We start from the raw sequence: 23,145 nt of genomic DNA, 5'->3' as shown, positions 1-23,145 counted from the left end.
TTTTTGGAAGTTTTTTTTAAACTTTTCATTTAACGATTTATTTTGATTGCAGGATATAAAAAAAGCGACTATGACAAAATAAAAGGGCGTTAACATTCAAAATATATTTATTGAAAGTTAAATACTTTTGTGTTTATTTTAATATGTTAGACTAGAGATTCCCAAAAAGTGTTCCTTAGAATCCTAAGATTCCGAGGAAGGATCAAATGGGGTTCCGAGATTTTAAGTTAGTATGATCGTAATCGGTAATATTTGCAATCGCAATAAATATTTTATTGCAAAATAAATATTCAATTGCAAATGAATTGAAGAATTTTATTTATGAAGTGGAGTTCCATAATCGAAAAAAATTGGGAACCACTGAGCTAGACCACACAAAAGCATAATGAAATACTGAAAAAAAAATAAAACGAGTAATATCTTGTAGGTTCTGCGTCAATCAGTCGTGCATAATCTGTTGTAGCGACAGTTTATCGCGAAGATAATTCTTCGTCGTAAGCACAATTCGGTAGCAGCAATTTATCGCCACAGAGACAATTCGTCGTTGGCACAATTCGTCACGAATTTTATAATGGGCACAATTCGTCGCTATGCCAATAAAGATAGTATAAAGAAAAGTTTCCTTATTTTTATACAAGCTCTCTATATGTGTGTGTAATGCGATTCGGAGTCCCTATAACAACCCTATTCTTATTCATTTCGTAAGCCTGCTTTGCCTTATTATTCTAGTCGTGCTATTTTGAAGAACTATGCATGTTCTCACTGTATTAAAATTTTTTGAAATTTAAGACATTAATTACATTTTTAATTAATTTTACAAGAATTCCTTAATTACAATATTATCGCACTATTATAATAGATGACGAGATAGCATAACGAATTCATATTTGACAGGCTGGCTCGAAAGAGAATGGAGAAAAAAAAGTAAACATTGCCACGTTTTAACAGCCAATCAGGATCGATACCAACGATTACGTCGCTTGCAGGTATTTAACTACTAACGGTTGATGGTGATTTCATCAAAAATGAACACGAATGAAGAGTTACCTGACATATTCTTAAAAAAAAACATGCATGATGATAGATATTTAAATAATAGTAAAAATCGCATTATTGTCATAGATGTAAAAAAATAAACTTAATATGATAAATAGTTTCAAGCATCTCGTATTCCTCAAACTTTTTAACAAAAATAAAACAATCGTCACTATTTTAATATATTCGTGACCACTACTACTTATTATTTTTCAAAAAGTTATTTATATCTATGTGAAAGCACGAAAGGTTAAGGAAGACAGTTCTCATATATTAAATAATATTTTACAAGAGAAAATTCCTACTTGCAATAATGCAAAATTTTTATCACAATAAAAAGCTTATTTTGACCCGTGGGTACAATGAAAATAGCTCCCAGCACGAATGGTCATTAGCCCCGTAATGGTTGCATAATTTTGAAGTAAACGGTCATAAAAGTGTGCATTTTTTTGTTCAAAAAATTATATTAAACTAAATGTATGGACAATATATACATTCATTTTTAATTTTTGGGTCAATTTTTGCTTATGTACTTGATGAGTGCGAACATTTTGTTCAAAATATAGTAACTATCTTTAAACACATAGCAAATGGTCTGATACTGCCATCTGGGGAATAAACATGATTCTGGGCATAAGCAATAGATTTTTGTTAACTTTTGGAAGATTATTTTTGAGAACACTCCAGCCCGGAAATATCACGGGCACGAGAAATAGAGGGCGAAACTTCACCCCGTCATTTTGATGGGAGGGAGAAGGAAGGGTTCAAGAAAGTATTTACTCAGTGTTAGAAGAATTTCTAAAAAATAAAGCCACTTCCTCAACGTTTAAAAGCATAAATGTTGCTACCACCAAGAGTTTATTTAGAAGAACTTATTGCTTATAAGAATTCATACAATAGATTGAGGGATTTTTGAGGCATTATTTTTTTATTATCTTGTATTTTGAATTATTACAGTCGACAAATAAAATAAATAAGAATTTATTAAGAAAATTACCCCACGAAAAATAATATCTCTTATTTTTTTTGAAATTTTTTTTTATAGCTTTAACTTCGAAGACCAAGCTGAGAAAAGTAAAGATAAAATGAAATGCGAACGATTTGTTTAACTTAGAAACTCAAAAGATTTTAATAAATACTGGAGGTTCTCTACTCTGACATATCATCGCTTTATTACGTAACAAACTTTTTTTTTATATCATTTTTGGCAACAATCTCCAGCAGACGATAAACCTTCCTTATTGAGTTTTAAGCACTTTCTTTCTCTTCTAAATGGGAGGGTAAAATCTTTGCACGTGTCTCTCACAGATCGATACATTAGATTGATTTTTGAAGTAATTCTCTTGGTCTGTTTCTGTGTTCTTGAAGCTCTATTAAACTGTGAAATGACCACGGTTGGCATGATTTAAATCACTTGATTTTTTTTTAAAAACATGATTTAAATCAACTGATTTATTTTTCATTAAAAAAATTATTAATTTAAGTCAAAATAATTTTTTTATTTAGGGTAATAATATATTCATTCTAAGGATGTGATTTTTAAAAATTTTTTTATTTCATTGATAAAGGTGTCATTCAGAAAAATAATTTTAGGATAATGTTTGTAAATAAATTATTTAACGTTCAAAACTAATGGGGAAAAAAGACTAACGTGGTGTAAAATTAATAGGTTTTAGATTACAACTTCCCATTAACTGTGTATGAAATAATTTGCTATTTAATAAGCACATTTCAGTCTGATGTTTATTTACATACCTATACTTTTATTACACGCTAAACATACAGTTTGGGTTCATAAATTATGAAGGATGACTCTGCCTAAAATGATTTTTTCTTTAACGTTTCCTTTTATAAATAAATTTATTGTTCATATGATATCTAACTAATACAGAGGTGCCTACTGCTCCGGACACGCCAAAATAATTTAAAAAAAAAAAAAAAAAAACAAACAAGCAGTAAATTAGCACAAATCAAAGTTTGCAAATATTTGACTATTTTTGGAGTTATATTAGCCTACAAATTATTTAGTGGTGGATAAAAATCTACTAATTTGAATTTATTAAACCAAGTATAACAAGTGATAAACTACCAGTTTAAAATAAATATTTGCTTTCCGGAGGAAATTAGCATCTCTGCTACAGGGGTGAAAGCATATGGAAAAGAGGAAAGGCTGGTAGTAAAACCATTTCAGTTATAGTTAGTTTTCAGGAGGAGCTTATTTATTCTTTTTTTTTTTAAAAAAACTATTTATCAATATCTACTTAATCCGTCTTGCTAAATAAGGGCTTTCAGCCATGCTCTTCTAGTAGGATATTTTTTTTTTACAAATTACATTAATAGAACCCAAATTCACTATGATTTTATTTTAGTAATTAGTTTGAAAAACAAACTATTAGGTACTGATAAGTTTTTGTCTGCATAAGCAATCGCCCATTTACAAGGATGCAACAAAATGTGAATTTGTTAAAACAAAAAAAAAGTGTTAGGGCATTTACTTTTAATTGTATATATATCAGATTTTTTGTTGCAGGTTTGAATATGAATGCCGCCTGTCTCTTTAAGCTAGAACATTACCAAGTAGGCTGACCAACATCCTCAATAAACTAATATATTGGTTGTAATTTCTAACCCAACTGCTTTATCATTCCGTATCTTAGAATAAAAGATCCCTTTTAGACATTCTCTAACAGAAACAATTTTTTTTCAAAGAATAAAGAGGTGAGTTTTCGGATGTCTTTTTAAAACTTTTTCAGTCAGTACCTTCAGTTTTTTGAAGACGCCATTCAGCTTACTGAGGTTCATAATTTTTTAAATATTTTATTTAATAATGTTGTACGAAGTTTACTCATAGCCAGCATTCTAAATATGTGGTTGCTTTAATTCAAAATTTTAATCTTTAGAGAAAACTTCCAACTCAATTCCTAGTGTGTTTTGGGATCTGGGCACCCGGGCCGCATAGCGACTCTTTTTCTATTCATCTTGATTTTTTTAACACATTGCAAAGCGGGTAACGTAAAATACATTTTTGAAATATGTGCAATCCATACAAAAGATCAAAAAGTGGTAGTAAAACTACTTCTACTTTAAACACGTTCACTACTTCTACTTTTGACACGTAAACTTACTTTTTAACACGTTCACGCCGGGGTGACCCACCGGTGGGTTACGCTAGATTGTCTCATCTTGGCAGCGCACCGGAGTAAAAACTGGTAACAATAGATTTCATTTTTTAATTTTTTCCGGGAATAATAAAAATCCATAACTACCAATTGTTTTTAACGGATGCAATTTTTATATTGAATTGCTTCTTCGCCGTGATAAATTTCCTTACAGTGAATTGTTATTGTTGAGAATAGATTAACTCCTTCCCATACCTGCCAACTTTTAATCCCTTCTATTATCATTTTCCCCAGTGGTATTAAAATGGAATTAAAGCTTCAATTTTAAGCAAACAAATACGTTGTGTTTGAGAAAACTTAAGTTTACAACCATGATAGTAACGCATATAACGTGCTAATTTTTGTAAGAATAGTGGTTATCAAAATCATCTAAAAATTAAGTTTATAAAAGGAAAAATAGTATATACTTACTACCACTTTAAATATGAAAATAAAATCTTCCGGGAAATCCGGAAGAGTTGGCAGGTATGCCTTCCAAATATTATCTAATATTGAAATAGTTCTTCTACCAGCATTTTCTATTTTCCCGTACCAGTGTTTTCACTTTTCCCAGCGTGAACGTGTTAAAGAAATTCTCTGTTCGCGATTACCACAAACATAAAAATGATTCAGGTCATCTTTATGTATTTATTCAGTACTACAGTCGCTCTTCATAATCTTTTTTTTAAATTGAAGTACTAGCTATAGTGACAAGTTTACCTGCTATTAGGAAATTTTGACTCTTACAGCTGTATAACGATTTTTGAGAGAGTTGTCCGTATGCAATGTGTTTACCTGTGTGTTGGAAACACAGAGATGCCAACTGCTTCAGATTCAACAAAATATTTTAAAAACTGGTAGAGAACCAAACTAAAATTTGCAAACTTATATTTGACGACTTTTTACAGAGCTCAATTTGTTTAACTGTGACAAAGTTTAGTATTACATAAGCCATTGAATTATTTAGAAACAGTGGTGAACCTTATAAAAAAAAATTATTTAATCAAAAATCATACATTTATATACTACCACTCAAAAATATTTTTTATTTGTTCGGAGCTCGTAGGAATCTCTGAAAATGTTAAAGTTTACATTTAATTCAATTTCTACTCAATTCAATGATAGTTTCAATAAGTTTACAAATAAAATATAAAAATAAAAGTGGTAGTAAATTTATGCATAATTATTATTTCTGGGAAGAAGTGTTCGCTTTTGCAGCATTATTCTAGAATGGGTGAATCCGATAACTTTTTTTAAATTTTTTTTTTTTATAAAAAATCTTTTAGCATTACTGCAGAAGAAAGCGATTACATTCGCTTTCACAGGGATGTCAAAGGCGACAGAAAATAAGTGGTAGAAACTTAATTTATTTGTTATCTCTTTAATAAGTAAATCGTAGCTACCACTAAGACTTACATTTCAAATTATTCTTATTTAAAACAAAATAATGTTAGTAAGCTCTCTTTCATATCATAACTGCTCATTTTTAGTCGCTTGTGGGAGTTCTGCTTTCAGAACTTTCCGGAACAAGCAAAATACTTAATTTTAACCTTTTCTAGACGAGCGAGTCATACATGCATTCTCAGGGTGGCGATAATCACATTAAAAAAAGATAAAACTGGTAGCCAAACTATTTTTAAAACAGTTTGCTTTATTTACTCACCACTACTTAGTTCGAATTAAAAATTGTAGATTTAAGACTTTTAACACACATGTATGTTCTAGATTTAAAGTGAAAGCAAAAATAAATCTGTAAAATTAGCTATGCCCAACTTATGCTACCGCTTTTTATTATTTACCATCCTGATACTGATTCATTACGAATACACGTATGACTCGTCCGTCCCAAAAGGGTTAAAGACAACAGGGTAACCTCTTTTCAGAAATGGAAATCATTACTTGTATTGTTAATGTAACGCGAAAGTTAAAATATCTCATTTCATCCAAAAATAAAAGAAAAATGTCTCGTACCACTTTTTTAATTTTAAAAGATGGCTTGGAACCCTAAGTAGACCTAATGCGCAACTATTTTAACTATTTAGTTAGAAATATTGAGTACTTTAATTATAATATTGTATTAAACAGGGATGCAACAGGCGACTGAAAATGTAGAAAGTGGTGACTAATAAAAGTAAACATCTATTAAAGTATAGTAAAATTAGCAGTTTTTCTTTAGCATATTTTTTTCAGTTTACTATTGAAAGTAATTGTAAGAAAATGCTGGATATTTTGGGTAGCTCAGTGTTTGGCCAAAACCTTCTAGAGAGGTATGGGTTTGGAGCGAAGCGTCACTAACTGATTCATCGAATCTGTGATTCCTGTGTTCTCAAGTTATAATTAAATAAGCTTATGCTAGTAATTGTAAGAAAAATTTATTCTCTTTAAATATAAATAATTTACAATGCATTTTATGCTGGTAGTTACAATTGAATAATTATATTAACTAAATAAACAAAAGGAATTGTTATTACCGCTTCCTACAGTTTTAGTCGCCTGTGGCTTCCCTGTATTACGCAATATTAATATATTTCCTCAGGGCTTTGATTGGTGTATGTAAAAAAATAAATAAAATTTTTTTTTAAATATGATTAAGATTAAATTTTTTTACTTTATTTAAAAAAATTTTATAAATTTTTAAAAATGTATAAAATTTTCTTTTATTAAAATTTTTTTTGGTTTCAATTATGGAAAAAACTATCAAGATTTATTTTTGTTCTTTGCCTTAACACTAATTTAATTTAATAGCAAATGAAAATGAGAACGCCAAATAATGTAAAAATATTCTTACCACCCTAACATTTTTTCTCAAATTAAAAAAAAAAGGTAAATATATTTAATTATTTCTGAGAATTATCATCTAAAATATGGCGTTGTATTAATGAAAATGTAAATGCCAAACTTACATATTGTGACAAGCACGTGGACCAATTGACCATAAAAGCGGTCAAATAAATAATTAATATTAACAGTTGAATAAATAATAATACAGTTTAATGGAAATAATAAACAGTTTTTTGAGGGAAATAGTTGTTGAATTTGTGAAATTAGTTACATATGTAAGTTATATTTTATTTCTTGAATTACGGAATGCGATTGACCATTTTATAATGTTTGTTTTCAAATTTAAATTTTTGATATCTTCAGTTTGTCTTAAATGATTCAGTCTCTTTAATAGAGAAAATGCAAAACTTAATCTAGACATTTTGTTTTCATTTTTTTTTGTATTTCGAACAAAAAGAATTTTGGCATGCTTTGTATAATCGAGAAAAACATAAAAGTTATTATATGATGTTTTATTTTTATTGAACAAAGATAATAATGTTGATGTATCTTTATTTTATGAAAGTACATGGCATAGATTTACTGAAGTTTAATTACTAACCACGGTGTGCCAAGAATTGTGGTTCTTTTATAGGAAAAAGGGATTTATTCCATGACTTATGATAAAACGTATATATTTTTGAAGATAACTTACAAACATTACTTTTGGCATCCATATCAGACGCCAAATGTTTTGACAGTAGCAATAAATAAACGATATAAATTTATGGACTTTTAGATATATTAGGCCTGCGTGTACAGTTTCAGTCAATTTAGTTTTTTTTAGTTACCAAACAAATAATTTTAAATGGACGATGTAGGGCATCAGAAGTCCCACTTTTTTTTGTTGAGATATTGAGTTAAAAAGGTGATGAGCTGACACTAGAGAATTTTAATTAAACAATTCGTAAAAAGTTCACAGAGTTAATCGAAACCACGTGCTATGTTAGTATAAAATCAGAGATGCCAATTGCTCCGGACAAGGCAAAATAATTAAAAAAACGGTAAATAAGCACAAACTAAATTATGTAAATATTTGACTATTTTTGCTTGCTTTTCAAAAGGTATAGCAGGACTAAGTTACTACAAAGTGGTGAATTATATAAACTTACGATTTATTTAGAAATAGTGGTGGATAAAAATCTGCTAAATTGGACTTATTAAATCAAGAATCACAGTTAATAAACTACCGCTTTAAAATATAAATTTGCTGTCCGGAGCAAGTTGGCATCTCTAAAAATTTTTACTTTTGCAGAGCTCTTGTTCCGGACAGCGGATAGAAATTTTCAAGTGGTAGTTTTTGAATATATGATTCTTGGTTTAGCAAATTCGATTTATGGAATTTTTACATACAGCTACTTCTGAATAATTAAAAGGCAAATGTGATAGGCCTCTTTATTACAGTTAACCCTTTTGAAAGCCGTGGTAAGTATACTTACTACCAATTTTTAAAGTCCATGTTAACTTTTCTACCACTTTTAATTTAGGTTTCCATTTGTTAATAACTTCAGCTTTCTCGAAGTGCGTTAAAATAAAATTGGGAACCATTTTTTTTTTGTATATGAAAACGTATAAAAGTTATAAAATGCATAATTCCTTATAAAGTTTGTAGCATTTATAATATTTATTTCATAAATCTTTAAGCTAAATGAGTTTTTCTTTTCTTATATCAATTACTATTCTTATATGAATTTCAATTCCGAAAATTCTTTACTAAAAATAAATGGCCCACTAAAGGGTTAAATCGTGTTGAGCCTTTTAAAAAATTAACCGAAAATATTCAAATTTTAATTTGTAGTTCCCTACCGTTTTTTAAAATATTTCGACCAATTTGGAGTAGTTTGCATCTATGATTTTCCATCTCCTTCACTTTGTTTTTACTGTTGCTGGCTCCCTCTTTATATTTTTTTTTATTTTTAATCTATATAATTCTGGTGTTTAAGAATCCGGGGAAATTAGGGCAATTTTCAGATTATCTCTCCAATCGCTACTTGAGCTGTATGCCTGATTGCGATGCAAGTTTCACTTGCATTCTGCGCGCTACAGACAGAATATCACCACTTTATCACCCAAAAAACTTAAAGTCAATCATTATTCCGACGACTTTTTGATTAACCAGAGTGTCCAAATATTGCGTGCCTGATGACAATAGAGGTTTAATTAGTTTCTTGAAAGCTACAAGCTGAATCTATCACCACATATTATAGTCTCAAATAATTCGTCATCAATCAGAATCCCAGCCACTTTCCCACCTTCTACAGTGCTTAAATCTTTATCTCTTAACAAAACAAATTACCTCTGTTTTCAAACCAAAACACGAGCTTAAATTCTCTTAAATAGCGTTAGCGAAATATATATATATATATATATATATATATATATATATATATATATATATATATATATATATATATATATATACATATATATATATATATATATATATATATATATATATATATATATATATATATATATATATATATATATATATATATATATTATTTTTATTTTTTTAATGCATGTTGTGATTTTTGTATGTGATTTGCTGTATGCCTTAATTTTTCTAAAAATTCACCATCACAACTTATTATATTTTACAACCGTCGTTGAACAGTCAAAACAATTTTGAGTTCAGGACTTTCAATGTTCAATTCCGTGACCTTGTACTTTTGAAGATAAGGGTACTCCTGGATAAGGGTACTCCTGGATCGAGTATTGGGAGACATTTCGAACAAAGTATATAATTATAGATACATATATATAATTGGAATATTGTTTATTAGAACACTGCTTAATGGCATAAGTGGAAGCGTTTAAAATTAGAAAGATCAAATAACTTAAAAGTAGAATATTTGACTTCTTGAAATTGTTGAACCTTGTCAACAAAATTCGAGTTTAATATTTCCATATGTTGGTAAAGGTAAAACACAGGAGAAAATTTTTTTTTCTCGGTTGCAATATGATTTTGGGGAGGATCTTTGATATTTTCGCTTTGCTAATTTCGAATCTGCAATCTAATTTTCTTTACAAGTTACAGTTTTCACGATTCCTAACCAGGATGTTTTAAACAAAAAATAAAAACATCATTTTGAAGAAACTCTTTAGCGTTACGAATAAACAAATTTCATTTTTGAAATCATCACAATCAAATTAAGTCAAACACTTGAGTAAATGTAACGAAAAATTTGGTCCTCAGCGTAATTAAATTTTTAGAACTGGGTGTCTTTGTAGCATATGAATCTTCTGGCTTGAATAAATTTTCAAAGTATTTTAATTTGACTCATGATCAGTTTGTCAAGTTAAGCAGGTTAGATATCCCACTAATAATTTCTCGATTAACGGATCTTATGTATGTCTGAAGTTAAATTGCTTGCATGAATAAGACAATTACAAATCAATTGATAGACAGTAAAATGCGGTCATCAAGTGGACTTAATTATGTAATTATACTCGTCTAAAACCGATTTTACGAAACGTTTTTAGCTTTTCGGCGCATGCCTGCATGACAAGCATTTCTTAGAAAACAGCCAATAATATTAACAAAATTTTCCGAAATTTTGAGAAACAAATGAAATATTTAATTTTTTTTAATTAAAAAAAAGTGGTAAAATATATTCACAGTTTTTTTTTTTAAAAAGTAACTCTGAAAAAAATAGCTTATTCTATAGTTAAACTTGTAGAATAAGGATAATTACTCTCACGCTTTAAAAGTATCACCACGACATAACTACAGTAAAGTTACATTTTACAAAATAGAGCAAGTTGAAATTTATGGTATTGAGTCGTTTGAAATGTTCTTGCCGATTTCTAGTTCGCCCCAAAGGTCTGCACAAACTATTAGTGGTAGTAAAATTTATACTATACAATATATTTCTTGTCATTAAAATTAGATCATAAAATTTTCTTGATCGCCACAAAGAGTTGGAAACTTATTGGATATAGAAATCTGATCAAGCCAGGCGAATATTATCTGAATTCAGAAAAATTCAAATTGCTTTAATGAGCAGTTTGCTACTACTATTTGAATATTTTTAGAGGGCATTTGCAAGCTCAACCTATCGAAAATCTACACGAACTTTCTGAACCACCCATTACCTTAGGTCAGTGTTTCCCAAAGTGTGGTACGCGTACCCCCAGGGGTACGGGAGCAATTTAACGGGAGTACGCGTTCTTATGCGAAATATCTTGCAACAAATGAAAATTTTATTTAAAAACAAAGTTAGCCATGAAAGTTTACGATTACGTATTTTTCTATTTGCTATTTTTTGCAGAGTTAACAGTTAATAACTAAAATATGTTAATAACAATAAAAATATTTCTTTAAAAAATACATTTATTTTTTTATTAGTGGTACACAGCGTTACGAAAAATTTAGAAAGGGTACACAAAAGTCATAAGTTTGAGAAAGACTGCCTTAGGTAAATTCGAGATAGCGTAGTATATAGATGCTTTTGGAACATACATAAAGATAAATTCACTAAACTATAGACAGTTTGGCGAATCAATGACACTACTGGCCCAGGGATTATTCTATATGAAATATGTTAGTTTAAGTTTTACGCAATAATTTTTTATGTGCAGTTGTGCAGTGCTGGGCAAAATCCTTTTAAATCAACTCTACTAAGCAGAGATAAAACTATTATTGCTCACATTTCGTTTCATTAAAATAAAAGTATCACAGGGTAACAAATAATTAACTTCTTTTATTTCCAAAGCCCACTCGTGTTAACATTTTGTCAATTCAGGCTTTTTACTGGGCATATTTGTTGACTACTCTATCTTTCTGGGGCACCATATTAGGTGGGCCAACGTTGCTTCCACAGTAAGGACAGATAGTACAGATATTGAAAGAACATCCATGTCTTGCTCGAGATTTAACTTTCTGATGATATGTATATAAATTTAAGCTTCAAGATCTTATTATTAACTTTTCTTTTATAAGTTTACACTTCAACATTCTTTGTTTTGATCTTGTAAAAGCTAAAATGAGTGAAATTTCACCAAATAAAAGGAATATGTAGATAATTTATCTTTCGTTATTAATTTTCAAAACCTTATTTTCGATAAGATTAAATTTAAAATTAATGATGAAATTAAAGATGAAAGTTTGAAAGAATTTGTTTCCATTAAAAGACTTTAATTATAAGCTTTAAGCACAATAAACCTCTTGGTAGAACTATTTTTAATTATAATGATATTAGCAAAAATTTGGGGAAAATTAATATATATACTTATGATTGTCACTGTGAAGAAGAGAAATATTTTGAATTTGTTGATAAACACCATAAACATATTATTATTGTAAATTTAAATATTATAGAAAACTTAGAACTTAGAAATTTAATAAGGAAAAGCACAAAATTTAGACTCATTTACCACACATCAAGTAAGAAAATTCTAAAATACTTTCTTAATCATCTCAATGACTTTTTTTAAAGATATCATATAGATTCTTTTTACCTTTAGGTACCGTAAACCGGGGCGAGTCTACCCATTTTAGTTTTATTTAATTTTCACTATTTTAAATTGCAAATAAAAGAATTTTTACCGACGGAGGACTTAGTTCAGACTCTAAGGAAGATGGCGCTGTAGTAGTTTGATTCGTTTTTATTTATTTGGTGTCTTTTTAACCGACCTGTTCAAACGTCTAATGAGAGATTTGTATTGAAAATCAGCAAACTTTTAGTTGGTGCTCCGTAAGTATATTACTATTATTACTATTTTCACTTTGGTTAAGTGATAAGCTTATCTAAGACTAAGATTACATTACTTTTATATGAAAAAAAACAAACAAAAAGAATGTAAGTTTTGCTGTTGTAAACAAAAAGCCAGAATTCGAGTCTACCCATTCGTATTTAGTTTTAATAAAGCATAATAATATAATTTAGAACTTTGTTTATATTAAAATTAAGTCATTTTAAATGAATTTGAGCATATTATTTTAATTCTGCATTGATGAATTTATCATTAATAAGAAAATTTATAGGTTAAATATAAATGTAAATATAAAATATGTTTATTTTACCTATTTTTTAAATTTTTATATTACAAAATTAACTTTTTTTATTTAATGCAAGTTAAATAAATTATTATTTATAAATTATTATTACCTCCCAAAAGAATGGGAAAAGGATTTTTCATGATTCCCAATGTTTGAATTTCGATTTTGTTAATAATCTTTAATTATTATTATTTATTAATTATTTAATTGTAAATTTATATTAATTTTAATTTATTTTTATCAACAATAATCAGAAAAAAATGTTATTTCATAATGTTAATGATTATAAAAACAAAACTGTGATCAAAATGTGATAATCGATCAAATACTCAATTTGTGTTATTTTATGAATAAAAAAATTGAATATATAATAAAGTTATGAATTTTACTTCATAAATATCCTATATAATAACTAAAATAACAATTTAATAGTAAAATTTGATTATTTACAATGTTAACATTCATTTTAGTAGAATGGGTAGACTCGCCCCATACGAGAGATTTGTCAGCAGTTCTATAAAAATATACAGTAACAGCGTAACTGTTAATATTTTCTAAAATCGATTTCATAGCTTTAAAGAGGGATAAATAGCGATTCCGAAACACCTATTAAAAGCCTTTTTTCTTTAATATTTACAAAAGTTTGACCACTTGAAAGTTGACAAACTGAAAAAATGGGTAGACTCGCCCCGGTTTACGGTATGATAACAGAATGTGTGTATATCTTTAAAAAGCAATCCGATGATGATACAAAACTCGATTTTAATCCCTCCTCCTATTTTTTTTATTGCATGTTTAGATTCTCTGGAAAAAAATAACCCCAGTTTGAGTCGTAGGTTTAAACATTTTGCTTCACAAATGGCACTGTAATCAAATTTTTACACCCGTCTATTTTCATCTTCATAATCTGATGTGTCTCGAGATTCGCCACTTGAAACAAAAACAGCGAAAATTTAAATAGCCTGTACTATGTTTAAATTTTCTCGGCTGCAGAGCCATCCGTGAAGTAAAATGCACAAACCTACAACTCAAAAAGGATTGCTTTTTACTGAAGAATCCGAATCTGCAATATATTTAATATCATTAATCATATTTTAGATTTCAAAATTGTTGTATCCCGTCTTAAGGAGAAGGGGGTGAAATATTAATATAGCTTGATATAATTTGAAAGGTTTTCAAAAATATTGAATGTGTCTTGTTCATTTTTTTCGATCTCATGTATGTTTCTCGAGATATTTGACCATTTCCAAACTTTCTTTAGATAACTTGAATCAAAAAATTGAATGTGAATGTTTCCACTTTTTCGATTTCGTGTATATTTAGGCATTTGGCCGTTTTCAAACTTTTTTTACACGTATATAGAGGTATATTTTAGTATAAAATAGAAAAATGTGCTCACCTAGTCCCCAAAAATTAAAAAAAAAAAAATCCTTTTTCATTGAAATCGAAACTAATGTTTAGTTTAAACCTGAACTAATTTTCTTAAGATTTCTCTTTGTTTCTATAAAAGCGCTGCTCAATTCGACGTGACATCAATAATCCACCCAAATTACCCTCCTCTTTTGAAATGTGACAGATTCTGGATTGCACTTGTAACAAATCTTGCACATACCTCACCCCACAATAATGTGAAAGTCAACATCTCAAAAACAATGCCCTCTCTTCGAACAAATAAAAATAAATAAATAAATAAAGGAAGTTATCTCTTAACGGCAGTTGACACCATTGCCTCTTTACTTCGAAGAGGATAGTAGAGGACAAAGAAGCGGAAAAAAGTTTCTATTCACGTCTGGGCTGAAGCCATGGACAAATTTGGCAACGTGTATCGCGTTGCTGAATTGTGACGAAAAACACGTAACTTCCGTTTGATGAGTTTGCGGCCCTCCAGACACCTGTTTGTTAGACGTCGTATCGATTAGAAGATGAATTAGCCTTCTATAATAAGAGTTGAGGTGAAAGCGTTTAAGAGAACAAAAGTTTTTTCGATCTTACTTCATTCTTTGAGTTATTTTTACCGTTGTAAATTTACCACAAGTTTGTTTAAACTTCTTTTTCGCGATTTCCACTAGATTTCCATTGCTTTTGGCTTCTTAAACGCTTTGCTTATGCTGTACCATCACACGTGGTCCACATATTGTACCAGTCGTAAACAAAAAGTTTACCCTTTGCACTCCAAGTACTGTTTGAACTAATATAAACCGTGAATCATTTAAAACAATGGTAACGAAACCCTGGGCCATGTTACGAACATTAAATTATTTCCCTTTTATTTACTGTGGTGGGTTTTCCTCGGGTTTGTGCGACTTTCTGTGGATGGAAAGTGGACTGTGAGCTAAGACAAAACTTAATTTAATTATACTAAAAAAACTTAAAACTAAGATCCGTCACTTAAAGTTTCGCCCCTACTGAGCATATAACTGTATTTTGTTTTGAAGGCGTGTTTAAATACAATTAAATTAAAATTATTGAATCAAAACCATCTAAAATATAAACAATCAACTGCTTTAGAAAAATTATCAATCGTTGGCTAGTCAGCGTTGATAAAAAGGGTGGGGAGCACTGATTCAAAATACATAACACAGTATCTTTAAATAATTTTTAATATTATTGGAACAATAAATGTGGTTACTAATTATTAAGGTATAAAAATTTTTTAATTTTAGAGTGAGGTCTGTTGATGATGCCTCATAGGCGACATTATGTAAAATAATTGATTAAGTTACATGTGGCAGTTTTTGTTAATAAATTATTTTGTTGATCAATTATTTACTGAAATAATCAGTTATTTACTGTAACAATCAATTATTTACTGTAATAATCAATTATTTACTGTAATAATCAATTATTTTGTTAATCAATTATTTACTGAAACAATCAATTATTTTTTTAATCAATTCCTTAAAGAAATAATCGATTATTTACTGAAATAAATAATTATTTTGTTGATCAATTCTTTAAAGAAATAAACAATTATTTTGTTAATCAATTCTTTAAAGAAATAATCAATTATTTTGTTAATCAATTATTTACTGAAATAATCAATTATTTTGTTAATCAATTACTTAAAGAAATAATCAATTATCTTGTTAATTAATTATCTACTACGATACCATACAAAAGACGATTTCTTGCCTTTTAGCTACAGTTGAATGTAAAATGATAAATTTTCCTCATTTGAACGAATCTGCGTTAAGATACATGTTAGCTATAGTTGGCCAGGACCGGAAAAGTTCAGAAAGTGTTGATAAATGATAGAGTTTTTTAAGGGTTGCTGGGATAAAAACTATCCACATAGTTTTGACTGTAAAATAAGCCCCGGAAATTGTCATTATTTTTATTTCTTAAACAACACTATTTTTAATCAAACACTAATTGTTTTGAAAAATGTTAACATAATCCAAATCACTTCATTGTGAGTAGCGGTGGTTTATGGGATAGAGCGTTCGCCTTCCAATGAGGTGAACCGGGTTCGAATCCCAGCAATGGCGGGTTGATACGAATACACATCCGTCTTGCACGGACCACAGTGCTGACATGAAATATCCTCAGTGGTAGACGGATCATGGGTTAGAGTCCCTTTGCCGTCAAGCTAACCGAGGAAGGTACTCGTGGTTTTCCTCTCCATGTAACGCAAAGGCGGGTTAATTTCATCAAAAAGTCCTATACGAAAGCAAATTTCTCCAAATAAAGTTAAACAGTTACTGCTGGTTTTCCAGAGATGCCAACTTGCTCCGGACAGCAAATAAATATTTTAAAGTGGTAGTTCATTAATTGTGATTCTTGGTTTAATAAATTCAATTTAGTAGATTTTTATCCACCACTATTTCTAAATAATTCGTTGGCTTATATAATTCACCAATTTATGGTAGTTATGTCATGCTATACCCTTTTAAAAGCAAGCAAAAATGGTCAAATATTTGCAAAATTTAGTTTGTAGTTATTTACCTTGTTTTAATTATTTCTGCGTGTCCGGAGCAATTGGCATCTCTGGTTTTCAACTCCATGTAACGCAAATGCTGTTTAGTTCCATCAAAAAGCCTCCCACGAAAGCAAATTTCTCCCAATAATTGATCCAGGATTTTTTTCTCTGGATTGGGTTCAGAATTCCAAGACATTGGTAGTCATAAACTCAAAATTGGGTCGGCTGTTCAACGACGGTTGTTCAATAAAACAAAAAAACAAAAAAATGCTTACGAAAGAAATGAAAAGTAAAAACTTACCTTAAAATCTGGTCTGACGAAATATAACAATGGATTTGACCTCAACCTCTCACTTTCATAATGGATCCTTCTGACCTCTTCTCTCCTTTGAGAACTAAGGTAGGCAACCTCCTCTCTTGGTATCACTTTTTGAGGTGCACTCAATTCTTTGGGCCCATGGGGCATACTTTTCTTCCTCTTCAGAAGATCACCACCACCCGAACTCACTTCCTGTTTCCGACGACTCGGAGGATTCACATAAAGGGAGGCAGTCCGGGGAAATGCACCGCTTCCCATGGAGGCTTCGGAACCTATTTCACTATCTAAACCCATACTACTCATGGTGGGACTCATAGTCCGACTCTCTTCTTCACTGGGAGCAAAACTAAGAAGGCTGGAAGCGTGGCTATCACCGTAAATCATGGGTGGCAATTGGGATTTTCTCTGGAATCGCGATGGAGAGAGTTCATCACCATCCATGCTTTCCGATACTCCCGAGTCAGGCGTGGCATCTGGACCATAGCTGGTCCTGGGCGAAGGATGGTAATGCTGTTGCTGGCTATACATCATGGGCGGCATTTCCCGACTCATACCACTCCTGGACGGTGAGGGTATCCTCCGCCCATGCTTGATGACTGTTCGTGGTCTAGGCTCTTGCCTGTAGTGTTCGAAATGATCACCCATCGCTTGTTGAATGGAGTAACCACCCTCTCTGCCACTAGGCCGCCGGCGGATCGAGCCTTGTCGATTAGGCACTACTGGTGGATCCTGTTGTCCTATACCTGGTGCGGGAGCAGGACCCAAATAATTAGCGTTCATTTTTTGGTACGACGGTTGTAGCACTTCTTGCGGAACGTGGGGCGGAAGCTTGGAAGGATAAGACCCATATCCTTGGGTTTGGTTGAGATAAGGCTGTTGAGGTGCTTGTTGTTGTTGAGGTACAGGATAACGATCCTGGGACATCATCTGTTGGGGCACATACCTGGAATCTTGGTTTTGTGGAGGGATCGGGTACGAAGTTTGATTCATATTGATTTGATTCTTGGGGTGAGGATACTGATTTTGATTAGCGACGTTTTGTGTTATATACATATCCTGTGGCGAACTGTTTTGAGTTATCCTGTTTTGAGGAGTTTCACCATATCTGTACTGTTGAGTTGGCGTGTTCAAACTCATGTTTCGAGGGGACATATTCCTCCTCGATTGATCCAGAGGCGAGTCTGTTCGATTGCTGTCCGGTGTCTCTCCTGATAGCGTTTGGTTGCTGAGATTTGTGAAAGGAACTCTCGACGACGGATTAGGGTTTAATCTGTCGTGGAGTTTATTTCTCATCATATCTGCGGGGTAAAAATAACAAAAAGTAAAACATGTGTTTGCATAAATGCCTTGTTTAATATTTTATTAAGTTAAATCCTCAATGTAAAGTTTCTAGATAGTAATGAAAAGCACAATTGATCAATTTCGTTAAAATTATATTATATGAAACGCTGGTTAATATTATGTACTGAAAGCCTGCCTTTTGAGACATTTTTAAAACATACAGAGAGCAAAATAAATCTCAAACTAAACACATTTTAATGTTATTATCGGATTGTAGGTATTAAACTCCTAGCAACACGAGAAGTGGACCTTTAATATACTTATTAATTAAAGTAGCCAGTAATTTAGGTTGTGAAATCAACACGAAACGCACTTTCTCTAAATGAATAAACAAAACGAAAAAAAAAAAAAAAAAAAAACTGCAAGAAAATATAAAAAAAACGGACCACTATGAGTAACTTTTGATCAAATGATCGGATCTTCCCGTTATAGGACTCAAAATTAATGATTTGGGGTGATCTCACATACATTATTTAATCTGCGCGGACGATATTTCAAATTACAAAAATTAAAGAATGTAATTTTACACGGAAAAATACAAAATTTGAGCGAAATCGGTCGAATAGTTCCTGAGAAGTTCGATTTATTTTGCTCGAAATTTGCATTTTGCCATGTAAAATTGCATTCTTTAAAATATGTAAAAAATTGTATACTCTACAATTCTAAAGTTTTTCGACTATTATTAAAGAAAATAATAAATATATACCAAATGTTATTTTTTACTTGGAATTATCTTTGGAAAAACGATATTTATGACTGCATTTAAAAGATTATGTTTATGACTGTATAAAAAGATTAGAACATTCTTGAGATATGGCGAGATACACAAAAATTAAAATTAACATTAAGGAGTCCAAACTTTGAAATACTCTCTGAAACAAACTTTTGGAACCATATTTTCCAGATTGCGGCTACGGTTAGAGAATCAAATCCGTTGAAAAAAAAAGTATGTTTATTTAGGGATTTGCATCTTAAAATATCGCTTGCACTTATTAATTAGCATATTTTAGGTCAACCCTCGAACCATAAAGATTTAATCCTATTACGTTAAGATCTAATCATTAGATTATAGATCATGAGTTTTTTTTCCCTTACGCATTGTGTTTTCATATTACGAATTTTTTTCGCCCGCAAAATTAGGAGTTGCCGAAATACGGAAAATAAGGTTTCCAAAGTTAAGCAGACTAAAGTTTCAGTCTTTTGTTATTACTTTTACTTCTTAATATGTAACATTGTTTATAGAGCTATTAATGTTAACCGAACTCAAATACAGGATGATCCGCAATCATTAATCCTAATACACTTTAATCTGTATCGAATTGTGTATAATCTTTATCGAATCCATAATCTTTATTGAAATTATATTAAGAAAATTATACTTAAAAGTTCGTAAAATATTTTAATGATGAAAATTTTTTTTTTAAATCTAACTAATTATTACAGAGTGAGAGAGACTGGAAACATTAAAACCTATTTAAGTGCCGGATTAAACAGATAAGTGAAAGATGGCTGTTGAAATAATTCCAAGTTTCATATAGCAATATAACTAGTTTCTATAATTTTCTCCCACATCCATCACTAGTGATTCGATGGACTTCAGTGATGGTTTTGTTTCGAAAACTTATAGATTATAATACCCCTATAAAGAATATTTTTTGTATAAACGAGTTTTATAATTGAACTACAAATGTTTTGATGTGTTTAAATAATCTCAGAGATACAAAGGAATAAATGAAAAGTAAGAACAAACATTCAAATTTTCGTTTAATTTCTTGATTGAAGTAAGTATTGGGAACGCGGGTAGTAAACCGACACCAGTATTTTGAGGATCAAAAATCCAAATCCTTGGCAGAAAAGATATATCCATTCAAACAAAGTACATTTTTGTGTCTTATTTTGTAACATAAAAATATCACCAGCAGCAATTTATTTCTCTTTTTAAGATCTAACCCTGCAACCCATTAACGTGCATGTTTGAACGAAAATATCTGAATATTAGATAATAAATTATTGAAATCTTCCTTTATTTATTAATTTATTTTGTGCATCTTACGATGAGAGGAAAAATAAGTCCTCGTTTATAATAAATTCAACAGAGTATTTTGTAACTAATTCCTTTCAGATATATTTTTAGGTGTCTTGTTTAAATGAGTCAAATTTTTTTTTCCATTATAGTTCGCAAAGTGACATTTAAGCTAGAAAAAACAACATCAACTAATCACTGCTGTAGAAGCTGGTGTTAAAAACGTCAAAATTCATTTCATTTCCTGTGGAAATGAAGAGTTGGATAAATTTAAATATTAGAAATACATTCACATTAATTCTGGCAATCAAACGGGTTTTGATATCCATCTTTTTAACTTATGATTTAACAGATTGCGATAGCGCTTTTCTTCGTTTGAATTTTACTGTACAACTCCTAAAGTCAATAACTGCGTTTTATTTTACTAATGAAAATGATTTCTAGAATATATATTAACCCTTTCCGGATTAGCAAATTTCGATTCAAAATTTTAGTCGGGCAGGACATCAGCAAGCGCGAACTTAGTCAGCACATGTCATGGGTACCTACTACACCTTACGACCTTAGTCAGTACTTGTACGGAATACCTAGCCTGGGAGAATATCCTTCATCGAAAATTAATTAACCCTTTGATGGGCCATTTATTTCTAGTAAAGGTAAATTAAAGTATTTTTGGAATTGAAATTGTTTTAAGAATAGTAATTGATACAAAAAAGAAAAAACTCATTTAGTTTATAAAAATGCCATTTTTTTTGGTGGTAAATATATTTAATACGACCTATTGGGAACTTATTGACTTTTGTTTTTCTTTATTTATAAAATAAATTCCTTAAATGCTACAAACTTCAAAAGGAATTATGTATTTTATAACTTTTATGCGTTTTTCTAAACTAACAAATGGTTACCAATTTTATTCAAGCGCACTTCAAGAAAGCTGAAGTTATTAGCAAATGGAAACTTAAATCAAAAGTGGTGGTAAGTATACTTCCCACGGCATTCGAAACGGTTAAGGAAAGTGCACTTTAGATTTTTGTTGCTTAAAAAATAGTGTTTGCTAAACGCTTAAAAGTAATGAGTTTCACATTTCTATTGGTTTGAACCATTTATTGAATTAGTGTTGCCAGACTGGTTACACTAATTCACCATGCACACATTCCACACACTGGCTACACATTTCTATTAGTTTATAGCATTTATTGAATTAGTGTTGCCAGACTGGCAACACTAATTCAATACACACATTCCACAGAATAGCTACACTTCATTGGTAAGGTTTAAAGGTGATCATTGCGAAACTGCCTGTATATGATAAATACATTACAATACAAAAAAGTGGTTAAATACGACCATAACTAATAGCCTCTGGATGTTCGTGTATTGTAATAGTTTATTTCAATAAAAGACATGCAGATGTATATAAGAGTTTCACACGAAATAAAATAATCAAAAAGAGCTTGAACATTATAATAAATTTTTATCGAAACAATTATGAACTTGACAACACGAAATATTTTCTCCTATTTAAATAGGCTTATTTTAATATCAATAATCTAAACTATTACAAAATTGTTTTTTAGTGCAAAAACAAATAATATGAATACAATTTTGAAGAGTAAGTATTTTTTTTATTGCGTTAAGTATGTAAATAGTAAATAGTTAGCAATTGAAAATCTTTTAATTTTTAATTTAAATAGATATTTGGAAATATATATATATATATATATATACACATATTTCTATATAAAATTTGTTTCGTATAATTGTTTTCTTGCATGTCATATTCGATAAAAAACGGTAAGATAACTAAATGACTTTTAACTCGCACATAAAACAATTTAAGTGGCGTGTCGTTAGTTTAGTGATTAAATCATTTGCGTCTAGCGTTCTTTCAACTTTCACCAGAACAGCAAAATTCGATTCATAATTTCAGACAAAGCTTTCAGAACTTTTGGTAATTTTGCTATCATTTTAAAAGCCTCGCCACGAAAGCGCTAGAATAAAGTGGCATTGCATAAAAACTTTTAAACCATTTGTATGTATTGATGTGGGTAGATAAGTTCAAATGAATAAAAAATAATACATTAAGTATACTTAGGTGCCACAATAATAAACAGCCTTGTGAATGAATATATATATATATATATATATATATATATATATATATATATATATATATATATATATATATATATATATCCTTCATGGATGACTTTCTGATAAAACTAATCCGCTTTTGCGTTACATGGAGAGGAAAACCACAAAAACCTCTCACGGTGGAGATTAGAGTCCTCCACTAGAGGACTCTAATCCATGATCTGCCTACAACTGAGGATATTTTACGTCGGTACGAGCCGGGGGCGGTATTCGCATCGACGAGCCATCGCTGGAATACGAACTTGGGTTATTTCATTGAAAGGTGAGCGCTCTATCCCCTGAGCCACCAAGGCTCTATAATCTTCATTGAAGTAATTACGCCTAAATATTGATTTCATTAATCAATTAGTTTAGTCATCCATCCCATTAGTT

General features: G+C 30.3%; 2 protein-coding genes across 4 annotated transcripts in view; both read right to left on the bottom strand.

Annotated features, from left to right (window-relative positions):
- The window catches only part of LOC107448691 (uncharacterized), a 201,803-nt gene that overhangs the window by 65,040 nt on the left and 113,618 nt on the right, over nt 1–23,145 (bottom strand). The gene's annotated exons all lie outside the window — the stretch shown is intronic.
- jp (junctophilin) overlaps nt 1–23,145 on the bottom strand; it is a 111,052-nt gene that overhangs the window by 9,359 nt on the left and 78,548 nt on the right. For both annotated transcript variants that reach the window (XM_043044709.3, XM_043044710.3), the window contains exon 8: nt 17,238–18,553. In XM_043044709.3, coding sequence (XP_042900643.1) covers nt 17,238–18,553 — 1,316 coding nt within the window. The remainder of the gene's footprint in view (nt 1–17,237; nt 18,554–23,145) is intronic.

Source organism: Parasteatoda tepidariorum, chromosome 9, assembly GCF_982258835.1.
Source record: "Parasteatoda tepidariorum strain Cologne lab strain chromosome 9, Ptep-v5.0, whole genome shotgun sequence".
In the NCBI taxonomy this organism is placed as follows: Eukaryota; Metazoa; Arthropoda; class Arachnida; order Araneae; family Theridiidae; genus Parasteatoda; species Parasteatoda tepidariorum.
Note: the sequence above shows the minus strand (reverse complement) of the source record. Positions and strands in the feature narration are given on the sequence as shown.